The sequence below is a fragment of the Corythoichthys intestinalis genome, chromosome 14, assembly GCF_030265065.1.
Source record: "Corythoichthys intestinalis isolate RoL2023-P3 chromosome 14, ASM3026506v1, whole genome shotgun sequence".
In the NCBI taxonomy this organism is placed as follows: domain Eukaryota; kingdom Metazoa; phylum Chordata; class Actinopteri; order Syngnathiformes; family Syngnathidae; genus Corythoichthys; species Corythoichthys intestinalis.
Window position 1 is genome coordinate 1959311 of NC_080408.1, and position 13191 is coordinate 1972501.

At 39.9% G+C, this 13191-nt stretch overlaps 1 protein-coding gene across 4 annotated transcripts in view; it reads left to right on the forward strand.

The window, feature by feature from the left end:
- The window catches only part of LOC130929578 (disks large-associated protein 1-like), a 113361-nt gene that overhangs the window by 59303 nt on the left and 40867 nt on the right, over positions 1-13191 (forward strand). For 3 of the 4 annotated variants that reach the window (XM_057856846.1, XM_057856848.1, XM_057856849.1), the window contains exons 3-4: positions 8305-8519; positions 12832-13027. In XM_057856846.1, coding sequence (XP_057712829.1) covers positions 8305-8519; positions 12832-13027 — 411 coding nt within the window. The remainder of the gene's footprint in view (positions 1-8304; positions 8520-12831; positions 13028-13191) is intronic. The other variant, XM_057856847.1, reaches the window with a different exon arrangement.

Below are 13191 nucleotides of genomic sequence, written 5' to 3' on the forward strand. Positions count from 1 at the left end.
CCGGCCAAGCCGCACGGAAACGGCGACAGCCGAACAAAGTGGTGCTCCGCTGCTTACCGCTTCCGCGAGTCAATCAGGAGGGCTGAAATTCCGCGCGTTCACTCCCTGTGTTAACTCTTTGTACTGACTCCATGTTCCAAAAGTTTGAAGAAGGCTCACCGAAAACAGGTTGACAATTTATTCGTCGACAAAAAACAAGGCAAAAACAGACAACGGAGGAACAATGCTGGATCCAAAACAAGGCTACATAGAAAAGTTTCCGAGCAGTGAAGCGTTTGTTATCTTAGTGTCCAGTGTTTTTGAAGGCTATGGGGGAGTGGGCCGGGCTGAAGGTGTGTTTGGGTGTTGTTTTGGGATCATCCCTCTGTGGCTGGTTTTGGGCGGTTAGGTTCGTGCGTCCTCCTTCGTGGATGGGACGTGGTCGCCACAGCGACCGACGCTGGTCTTGACGTCCCAAGCGCCCGCTATCAACTTTGTTATTCTGGCTGGACGAGACGCTACTTGTTTTAGGATAGAGCGCCCTGCTCTTTGTCCTTGGAGTAGCCAGGAGAACTGAATGCGATAGTTGGTGCGTCAATCTTGCTCGTGACGCACACGTTGGGCTTCTGTGATAAGATGGCATTGTGTATCTATTCTGCTTCTTTTCATTAAACTGTAGCGTGCTATTTATTTAGGTGTTTTAGAGTAGTACAAACAATCCTACAGTACATATGAGAAATGATACTATTCCCTGAGTGTATTACGTGTGTTAGAGTAATGCAAACAGTTAGACGGTGCCTATGAGAAACGGTACCATTTTTTCATTTCCCCCTCATGAGCCCCGATTGGGTGATTCACTTTACTGTGTCTAAGGGCATGGAGTGAAGTTTGCCTAAACTATAGTTAGATGAATGTGTTATACTAATGCAAACAATTATATGGTGTGTGCGAGAATGGTACCTATTCCCTTCAATGCCAATACTTTTGTCCTTCCTATTTTTGTAGTTTTTTGTAAAATGATAATGATTATTTTTTTTTCCCATTCACTTTTGTGTTTTTTCTTTGCAAGCAAAATAAACGAATATATTACTACCAAAGAATTTGTAAGTGCAATCATTTTCTGGGAGAAATTGAGCATTATCTGACAGAATTGCAGGGGTGCCAATACTTTTGGCCAGCAGTGCATAGACAAGATTGTTGTATCAAACACAACAGTTGTTTTGGCTCAAAATACAGCAGTTTGTTTTAAAGAGGGGTGCAAGAGCAGAAACAGCTTTTTCAGCCTTGTCTGTGTTTTGCGTCATATATATGTACATTTTTAGTAATACTCTATTTTACAGTGGCGTCATAATACTGTCATAACTATGACATGACACTGTCATGAGCATTACTGAATGCTTATGACAAATGTCATTAAGTGTCATTCGGCAAATTGTCACTTTTTAATGGATGTAAAAGCAAGGGCGTAGGTTTGGTCTTGATATTGGTAGGCACAATATAACAGCATAACCTGCATGTCAACTTTTTGCTGGGGACAGGACACTAGTTAGACTAAACATACAGTGCCTTGCAAAAGTATTCGGCCCCCTTGAATCTTGCAACCTTTCGCCACATTTCAGGCTTCAAACATAAAGGTATTAAATTTAAATTTTTTGTCAAGAATCAACAACAAGTGGGACACAATTGTGAAGTGGAACAACATTTATTGGATAATTTAAACTTTTTTAACAAATAAAAAACTGAAAAGTGGGGCGTGCAATATTATTCGGCCCCCTTGCGTTAATACTTTGTAGCGCCACCTTTTGCTCCAATTACAGCTGCAAGTCGCTTGGGGTATGTTTCTATCAGTTTTGCACATCGAGAGACTGACATTCTTGCCCATTCTTCCTTGCAAAACAGCTCGAGCTCGGTGAGGTTGGATGGAGAGTGTTTGTGAACAGCAGTCTTCAGCTCTTTCCACAGATTCCCGATTGGATTCAGGTCTGGACTTTGACTTGGCCATTCTAACACCTGGATACGTTTATTTTGAACCATTCCATTGTAGATTTGGCTTTATGTTTTGGATCATTGTCCTGTTGGAAGATAAATCTCCGTCCCAGTCTCAGGTCTTGTGCAGATACCAACAGGTTTTCTTCCAGAATGTTCCTGTATTTGGCTGCATCCATCTTCCCGTCAATTTTAACCATCTTCCCTGTCCCTGCTGAAGAAAAGCAGGCCCAAACCATGATGCTGCCACCACCATGTTTGACAGTGGGGATGATGTGTTCAGGGTGATGAGCTGTGTTGCTTTTACGCCAAACATATTGTTTTGCATTGTGGCCAAAAAGTTCAATTTTGGTTTCATCTGACCAGAGCACCTTCTTCCACATGTTTGGTGTGTCTCCCAGGTGGCATGTGGCAAACTTTAAACGAGATTTTTTAGGGATATCTTTGAGAAATGGCTTTCTTCTTGCCACTCTTCCATAAAGACCAGATTTGTGCAGTGTACGACTGATTGTTGTCCTATGGACAGACTCTCCCACCTCAGCTGTAGATCTCTGCAGTTCATCCAGAGTGATCATGGGCCTCTTGGCTGCATCTCTGATCAGTTTTCTCCTTGTTTGAGAAGAAAGTTTGGAAGAACGGCCGGGTCTTGGTAGATTTGCAGTGGTCTGATGCTCCTTCCATTTCAATATGATGGCTTGCACAGTGCTCCTTGAGATGTTTAAAGCGTGGGAAATCTTTTTGTATCCAAATCCAGCTATAAACTTCTCCACAACAGTATCTCGGACCTGCCTGGTGTGTTCCTTGGTTTTCATAATGCTCTCTGCACTTTAAACAGAACCCTGAGACTATCACAGAGCAGGTGCATTTATACGGAGACTTGATTACACACAGGTGGATTCTATTTATCATCATCGGTCATTTAGGACAACATTGGATCATTCAAAGATCCTCGCTGAACTTCTGGAGTGAGTTTGCTGCACTGAAAGTAAAGAGGCCGTATAATATTGCACGCCCCACTTTTCAGTTTTTTATTTGTTAAAAAAGTTTAAATTATCCAATAAATGTTGTTCCACTTCACGATTGTGTCCCACTTGTTGTTGATTCTTGACAAAAAAATTAAATTTCATATCTTTATGTTTGAAGCCTGAAATGTGGCGAAAGGTTGCAAGATTCAAGGGGGCCGAATACTTTTGCGAGGCACTGTATTTGGTAAATGGGTAAATGATCAATGCAAAAATAAATCTGCATTGACCAACACTATCCTTTACACTGCAAATTTATAATGTCTTAATCTGATCATTTTTGTTAAATCTAGTCAAATAATTTTCTCCCAACCTTTTTTGGGTGTTAACACTGGAAGTCTCGGGTATCAAATACCCCGATACCAAACTGACTACTTTGCTTTGTCAAAAAACAGACCACTCAACCAAGCAATTTAGCAGCCTAGGTGTGAAGTGGGGGTTTCACTCTGGATAGCTGCAATTAGCATCTTGAATATTTGCAAATCCAGACTTGTTGACTCCTGGGTTAGTGTAAAAATGATGAGAGGGCCATGTGGCATAAAACTAAGATTTGCATCCAGATCTGTAACTAAACTAGACTGTCTAGAAAATTGAGTGTTAGAACATCTGGGACAAATCCCATCAAGCACCTTTACTTTGTCTTGACAAGTCCAACATTCAGTTGTCAAGGTTCACAGTTTATTATGTTGAAGCACAAATGACCGAAGAACTTTCCACAGCCGCTCAAACAGCTGTTTTGTCACAGCAAACACAAGCTTCGGTATACAATACATAACAGTAAAAAGGTTGTCCGCCCGATTGCCTGCCTGAGCGGTCCACTGTCCGACAAAGCCAAGGCAGCCCTCCCCTGCAAACAATCAAGATGCTAATTGGAGCAATCCAGCACTGTGGTTTTGCGAGTGTGAATGGGAATGACTAATGAGGACCTCAATGCTCACAAAAGATATGCTGATTAGAGTCAGATGACCCTTCTCTGGTAACGAAAGTGATTTTTATCAACTGATCCACCCTTGGTAGTTCTAGTGTTAAAGGCTAGTTAATAGATTAATTCGTCAGATTCTTCCACTTACTCTCAGTAAATATTACTATTTGTTGGTATTGAGCCCGTACATCTAAAACTTGGCCATTTTTCACCTAAATCAAGAAAAAAATTCTTTCAAATGTTTTGAACAATATTCTTGAATTAAGACTATTTCTGACGAACAAGTTTTTCTTTTAAGTTTAATATTAGGGCTGTCAAAATTATCGCATTAACGGGCGTTAATTTTTTAAATTAATCATGTTAAAATATTTGACGCAATTAACGCAGATGCCCCGCTCAGACAGATTTAAATGACAGTTCAGTGAAACGCTCACTTGTTGTGTTTTATGGCGTTTTGCTGCCCTCTGGTGGCGCTTGGGTGCGACTGATTTTATAGGCTTCGGCACCCATTAGCATTGTGTAAGTAATTATTGACATCAACAATGGCGGGCTACTGGTTTATTTTTTGATTGAAAATTTTACACATTTTATTCAAATGAAATCATTAAGAGGGGTTTTAATATAAAATTTCTATAACTTGTACTAACATGTTTCTTTTAAGAACTACAAGTCTTTCTATCCATGGATCGCTTTAACAGAATATTAATAATGTTAATGCCATCTTGTTGATTTATTGTTATAATAAACAAATACAGTCCTTATGTTCCGTATGTTGAATGTATATATCAGTCTTGTGTCTTATCTTTCCGTTCCAACAATAATTTACAGAAAAATATGGCATATTTTATAGATGGTTTGAATTGCGATTAATTCATTTTTAAGCTGTGATTAACTCAATTAAAAATTTTAATCGTTTGACAGCCCTATTTAATATACAAACTTTTTGCTTAAAATAAGTCTTTTAAGCTTATTTTCAGCTAGCTCTTATTTCAAGAAATGTGAGTAAAATTGACTTGAAGCACTGTAGCAGTAGCAAAATTAGTGGTGTGTTCCCCACCTCCACAACATTGATGTCTTTTTACATTACTTACAGTGGCTGCTGCTGGCGACAAAACAAACAAAAACTTCTAATATCCCTCGTCTTCGAAGGGGGTGGGGGAGTTGTATTTCTGTCGGGCTGTGAATGCGTGTGTGTGTGTGTGTGGGGGGGGGGGTTCAAGTCAGCAGCCAATCAAACGTGCGTTTGAGTGAAAAAAATGGACTGGCACATTCAGCGAGTGAAAAAGGGTCAGTGTAAGTCTGAACATAATGAAAGTACTGTAATTCACTTAATAATGGTAGGATCAATTCTATCTTTACAACATATAGGAAGACATTCTAAATGACTTATATAACTGAAGTCATTATATAATGCAAATAAGGTTGCTTAAAACTTGGTGGGGATAATTTGAGCATCCTGAAAAGTTGCTAGTGTTATGTCCCTACCGTCCCTATGCAAACCTACGCCCTTGTGTAAAAGATGCGGACTGGATGTAAATGGAGTTGGTGACAAAATTTGTGATAGTGAATTGATTTGGGAATTCATTAGCGTGTCATGTCATAATTATGATGGTCTTATGACACTGCTTTCAAATAAAGTGTTACCTATTTTATAAAACGTGGTATCGGCCGAAACCACACATCCAGGAATATCTATCGGGAGCCAATAAAATTGCATTGATGCAGTACAACTAAATAGGTGTTATCAAACAATGCAAATTAGCCAAACATCAGCAAAAAATTGCATTAGCGAGAATTCGGCTGCTCCTCTGCTCTTTGGGCACAACAAGTGCAGGCTGCAGAGGAAGGAAGAAGGACTGTGCGTGGGTGAGAGGCTGTGCCGATGCTGCCGCCGCCGCCACCGCCGCTGCTGCTTCTGCTGCAGCTGGTCCTTTCCCCGCATTGGCTTTTTATAGCCAAGCTGCTCATTTGTGTTTCTTGTACGTCACACGGACAAACACACGTACATATGGAAAGCAGATCCGTTCATCCTCTTTTCCTGGGTGACTCACGTATAATTAGTCAAGTAGCGGTGAAAGTCGCCTGCTGCTTGTCGCCTTTATTGTCTGTCAAATTTACACCATCTAGTACCAAGGCGACAAACGCTTTTTTTGACACATGCCGCCGGCGTAACACCCACTGACACTCATCTTCTAAAACTGAAGAGCTTTGGTGGCAGTGACAAGGCTACTACGTAATTACAGTGGTTTAAGATGAGACAATTATTATTATTATTTTTCATGTTGAATGAAATTATTCAGTTGTGCCATTTCCTCATTTTCTTTACCTTTTTGGAAGAGCTTGAAAATGAAATTCTGTAGTTAGTTTCATAGGCGGATTTTGTGTGTCCGAAAAGTGTCATTGCATGTAATTGACTTTCCTATACTGTATATATAAAAGTATAAAAGCAATAAAACTGCAACAAAAATGAATGAAATGAACAAAAATATACATTTTTATAATGGGTCAAAACTATTTTTTGAGCACTTTAGATGCTCATTTGCTTTGCATATAATTAAAAAAAAATTAAATGATTTTTTTCTTTGAACATATATATTTTTTTGATTGAAGCAACTTTTTGGGGGGATTGATATGGATAAATGATAGCTGCGCTTTGGTATGGCCCACATCAGGCTGTAAGTTGTTTCAGCTAATATGTGTTTGTGTATGCATTTGTAATAAAGTTTTCAGCTACGGTTTGTGGAGTTACGTTAGAGCGATTTGCTATAAGCATTATAAATACGTTAGCATCCAATTAGCAGTTTGCTAAGTCATACAAGGTGACAGTCTACCCAACGCTGCCACCAGAGGGCATTGTATCCTCCATCATTAAAACACCATACTTTTGGACTTTTTGGATAGTTATTTTGAGATTTACCTATAGGGTTAATTGCGGTTTACACGAAAATTCGGGTTACGTCGTCAGCGTAGGAATGGAACTCGTTCGTAACCCGGGGACTATCTGTAAATTAGATGTAAGCGAAAATTCGGAGCCGGAAAATTTCAGCCGAAAATAGCTAAAATTGTACTTTTTACTCACTTTTCTTTAACATAAGTAAATGTACAGATACAGGTGCAAAAATACTTAAAGCAGCGCTAGGTAACTTTTCAACCTTTATAAAATATTACTTTTATAAATAGTACTCATTTTTAAAATGATACTTACTATAATTACTTAAGTACAAGTATTTTTTTTTTTTAAAAAGTGAAACTACAAAATACTTCTAAATTTTAAAGCAAGTACAAAGGTAAAAATATTTTCTCCCGAAGCAAAAAAATATATATACATATATACATACAGTATATACACAAACACACACACACACAGATCTGAGTCAGTATTCAAAGAAAGAACCAAAAAATTAATTTAAAATTTTAGAATGGAATAAAATATAATGGACTGCACTCTAAACAGAAGCTTAACAAGCTCAAAACCCCCAAAACTTAGCTAAATGGCAGTGTGCAAGCAACTATCAGGTGCATATCGCCACCTACTGTACAAGAGTGTGGTGTTTTTTTATTCTTCAATATCTTGTTCATCTGCCTAACCTTGATTGTACTCGTGTTGCTGCCTCTAGTGCTGGGTATAGTTGCACGGGGCTTATCGAATACGCTGATTGCATGAAAATGAAACTATCAAATTAACAATGAGGGAGGGGGGAAAAAAGAAAACAAAACTAACGTGTCATGCAGGTGACAATTTGAAAAGTAATGGGGTAAAAAGTACAGATACCTGCTGTAAAATGTCAAAAAGTAAAAAGTACCACTTCATATTTCTACTCAAGTAAAGTGCAGATACACAAAAATGTACTTAAGTACAGTAACAAAGTACTTTCACTTATACAGAACATAAGCAAATTGAAATGAAAACTATTTGTCATTTTTTTAAAAAAAGCTGCTTTCCACTCGGCTAATGATCCTACACACAGAATTGAAAGAAAATGCAGACAAATCTTACAATTAGATTTTTATTCTTTTCATCCTCTTGCGTGTCTGCAGCTACTAGCTGGTGTGCCGATGAACTTACTTTACCCCTGAAAAGCAGATGTGTGAATTCGCCCGAGAGAAATTTCAGACCTCCTTTGGGCTTCTAGGAACGCACAAACATGTGCACACCGTTTTGATTCTGTTAATTAGCCGACAAATGGCACCATTGCAGTGCAGAAACTCAATGTGTGAATGTGGATCAAGGAAATGTTTTGTTTTCAGCCATTTGCTTTATTTTGTATCCTTCATTTTTATTCCGCCCGCTTTGAATGATCTATGTATGAGCTGCAAAGTTTAACGAGTCGGCGTAAGACCGGGAACGCAGACGGTCGTGATGATAATTGCTTGTTGACCTGCACTGATTACCAGGTACCTCAGGATGAGTGGAGCGGGTTCTCTCCTTTGGGGAAGGAAGACGACATTCCGTGTCGGAGGATGAGGAGCGGCAGCTATGTGAAAGCCATGGCTGAGGATGACAGCGAAGACTCGGACGGGAGTCCTAAACCATCTCCCAAGATTCAAGCGCGACGCGCCAGTTACTTGAAAGCAACGCAGCCTTCGCTGACGGAAATGACCACTCTACAGTAAGATTCTTGTTTTATCATTCCTTTTGACAGTAGGTTCATGTGTTAGTTATCTGGGTCATTGCCTAGGCAAAGGTCAGATAGTGTTGTTCGGCAACTTTGTTCTTCTTGTTAAACTAGGGTGACCAAACGTCCTCTTTTGCCCGGACAAGCCCTACTTTCGGGTAGTATCCTCGTCGTCCGGGCGGGTTTTATAAATTCATAAAAATGTCCGGTTTTTATGATTTTTCACGTGACCAATTTGAAGAGAATCCCTCCGGCCGCTGGGTGGCAGCGCCTGCTTGCGATGACATGGCTCCGAGTAGTAGAGAGGGAAGGAGTAGTTCTTCTTGTTTTTTTTTTTTTTTTTGGCAGTTTACCCCTATCATGAGGCATTACCGCCATCTACTGGGTTGACGATTTGGCCACAATGCCTGCAAGTTGTTAAGTTTTTTACGATAAATACGTATGTAATGGCAACTGTTGACTTCTGTCGGAGTTTTCATTCATTCATTCATCTTCCAGGCTTGACTGTAAAATCCCGTTCGGTGTCGTATCATTGCGCTGCCGATGACAAACTTTGATAGCAAAGTTTGATTTTTTGCCTCGGCTAGCTATCGGTAAGCTAAACCACGCTAGGCATTATGGGAAACATAGTTTTGAACCGCTACGTTTGGAAACATGCTGGTTGAATAGTTTGTCAAGTTTATTTTGGTTATTGTTTGTGTGCAATCTAGAACATTGAATGAGGATATCAAATGAATGGGAATAGCAATTTGTCAAGGACAATTGTCGTGATTGTAATTTATAAAAATGTTTAGTTGGCACATTGTCTACTGTGTGTATGTGTATTGACTGAACAAGTATTTGATACACTGCCAATGGCAGTGCATCAAATACTTGTTTCTCCCCACTGTATGTATATATTAGTGCTGCAACGATTAATCGATTAACTCGAGTATTCGATTAGAAAAAAATATTCGAATTAAATTTTGTTGCTTCGAGTATTCGTTTAATTAAGGTAGCGTTGAAATGGTTTAGTTTTATTGATTAGGGTGGATACACTGCCCTCTGGTCTGCCTCTTTTCATATGGCTGAATCCAACTGCTCCCTGTTAAGACCAACGTAAGCTAAGTTTTTGTTTGAGCTAATGTTTTTTTTAATTCATTCATAATTTAGTTTATAGGTATATTGAGCCATTTTTTGTGGGAACATGTGTCTGAACCTTTTGTTAAGAGCATTGCAAAAAAAACTTAAGCATTTTATAGCATTTAAGCTAGCAGACGTTTTCTATGTAATTTAGCCAATTGTTCTGTTGTTGTTCATAGATCTTCATTTTTTAATTTTTTTTAATCGCGTTTGAGGCTCAGCTCAGTTATTTTCATTTTTCATGTTCCTTATCCAATTACTCGATTATTCGAACTACTAGTCCATCGATTAATCGACTACTAAAATATTAGATAGCTGCAGCCCTAGTATATATATATATATATATATATATATATATATATATATATATATATAGATACAGTACTTGTGTATCAAATACTTGTTCTCCCCACTGTATATATATATATGTGTGTATATTTTAGTCATTATTATTATATATTTTTTTCAAACTGCATTTTTCCATCCAGAGTGAGGGGTCACACTTTAAATATATTAAAGTGATATAGCCCTAACCGTTTGACCGATCGGCACCGTTCAAGTATCAAAACGACCGAAAAATTCGAAGGCTTTTTTTCAAACGGCCCAGAAAAATTTTCCGTTCGCCCGTTAACGCGGATTTAAAAATAAATTATTATTTAGTGACTGGCATTTTTTTGCGCGTTTCTTCAACGCGCCGCGTAGCCCGAACCATTTGACCGATCGGCACCGTTCAAGTATCAAAACGTCAGGAATTTTCAAGTGTCGATGACTTTTTTCCAAATAGACCCGAAAAATTTTCCGTTTGTCCGTAAACGCCAATTTTTTGAAAAATTCCAAATGTATCTAGTCCTACAATGTTTGACCAAATCACATAATTTGGGCATAAAAAAATTCTAGGATGGTGAGGGGCATAAAAGTTGTATACAGAATAGAATTTGGAAAAAATTTACCGTTCCCTGGAAATTTGCCAAAAACTTCCTTATTCATTTTTAATGGGAAATTTCCCATTCACTTCCAATGGAATTTCCAATGGAGTTTAAATTGCATTGATGCCACTGACGGCCATGTATGTCAAATCTGTTGATGCTAATGTACTTGGATTCCATTGACGCCTATGTAACTCGATGCCATTGACGGCCATGGACGTCCAAAAATTTCCCCATTCATTTTCAATGGGAAAAAAACAATGTCCCATAATCAACAGGAAATGACCAGATATCAATAGGACGTGTCCCCCAAACTCCCCCGATTCCATTGACGCTTTTGAAGGGTGCTGCCATTGACGGCCATGGATGTCCAAATTTCCCATTGATTTCTAATGGCATTTACTTTGTTTAATGCCACTGACGGCCATGTTTGTCCATTCTATTGATGCGAATGTACTTGGATTTCATTGGGGCCTATGTAAGTCGATGCCATTGACGGCCATGGATGTCCAAATTTCTGCATCATTTCTAATGGCATTTAATTTGTTTAATGCCATTGACTGGCATGTTTGTCCATTCTATTGATAGCCTGGGCAGGGATACGATCTGTATAGCCACACAGCAAAGACCCAGAGTAATTTCTCCAGAAATTGCAGTTTCTAGTTAATTGAAAAGCAATGAGCTAAGAAATGTGGATCACTCACACTCGTTGATAAAAACTAAAGGCACTTTCACACTAGCACTATTTAGTCCATTTTAAATTATTTTTCTCAGTGAAGGACTCTGACCTTTTAGCCAAATTGCCAGAATCACCCCACCCGAAACTCTGGAGCTGCCCCAGACCCCGACAACCCGGCCAAAAGTCCAAACTCCACGCTTTCACCTTAGTCTTAACCCTTTGTACTGATAGCCTGGAACTCCAGACTCACCGCTGTTCCAGCTATAGAGCCTGGGACCCAGCTCCTTATTGGCCTCTCAAGCCCGAACGAAATCTTCAATCAGATTCGTTTATTTGTGTGACGTGTTCTTAACAAGCAACGTCACTCATGCGCGTCGGAAGTTCTCTCCACAACAACACAGATGGCAAACGGGAGAGCCAAGAATACGTTCCTATCTGTGGTAAATTCAGTTTTAAATGACCAAAAACACATTGAGTCGCTAAAACCAACAGTCTGTCTCTCCTCGTATGTTTATGTCCTCGCGCTAGTTTCTTGTAGCTTTACCAAGGTCACGTCCGCCCGTCGCTGATTGGTCCACTCAGCTGTCTGTTTTCTGTGACAGGCTTCGAAGCACAAGTTGGCAATTTATTCTGAGTCGACAGCAATCATACGGCAAAGAGGGACCCAGGCGAGGATCCAAGGTCACTATATCACAAGTCAACAAAAGGTTCCCAAGAAAAAAATGACTAATAGTTAAGCATTCAGTCTTTTTGAAAGCTCTCGCGGGCCGGGCTGTGGGCAGAAAAAAGGTGTTTTTGGGTATTGTTTAGGATTATTGTCTGACGTAAACCGAATTTCCGCGCAAGTCGGAATTAACCCTTTAGATACCCCAAAATAACTATCCAAAAATTCCCAAAAGTATTGAATTTTGTATCATGATGGAGGATGCACTGCCCGCTGAAGGAATCTGACCTCTCAGCCAGATTGCCGAATTCACGCCAGCCGAATTGCCGGACCTGCGCTGGCGCAGCTCCAGCGACCCGGGCCGGCGAGACACCAACGACCCGGGCCGGCGAGAGACCAACATCCTGGCCAAAAGGCCAAACTCTGCGCGTTCACCTTAGTCTTAACCCCTTGTACTGACTCCATTTTGAAAGCTGGAAGAAGGCTTCGAAGCACAAGTTGACAATTTATTCAGGTCAACAGCAATCATACAGCACAGAGGGACCCAGGCGAGGATCTAAGGTCACCATATCACAAGTCAACAAAAGGTTCCCGAGAAAAAATGACAACTATTAGTTAAACATTCAATCTTTTTGAAGGCTCTCGCCAAGTCAGAATCGACCCTTTAAGTGCCCCAAAATAACTATCCAAAAATTTTGTTTAATGATGGAAGATACACTGCCCGCTGAAGGAATCTGACCTTTCAGCCAGTTTGCCGGAATCGCTATCGTCATGAAAAAAGTGTTCGTTGATGAAATATTTTTGTTGTTGTCAGATGATTGTCTTGAGAAAGTGTGGAGGGAAATTACTCTGTATGCACTGTGTGGTAGCTGAGTAGTTAGCACAATCTCAACACTCTCATTGTTTCTCCTGCAGGATTTCATCTGAACATTCCCCAAAGCTACAGATCAGGAGCCACAGCTACCTGCGTGCGGTGAGTGAGGTTTCAATCAATAGAAGCCTGGACACCCTGGATCCCAAAACCCTTCTCGACCCCAAATCGTTGCTGTCCTCACCCCAATACCGATCACGCAATGAAAGCTACATGAGGGCCATGAGCACCATCAGTCAGGTTAGTTGTCAGATGCTGCTGAACAATACAAGTTGTGTCGTTAAACATGCAGCGCTTTGCAAATTCGACACGCTTAACCCATTGGCTGCCGTTGAAGGCTATAGACGTCCAAACATTTTTGGCTGGGAGGCACGAATGAACGAATGTCATTCGCCCCTTCCAGT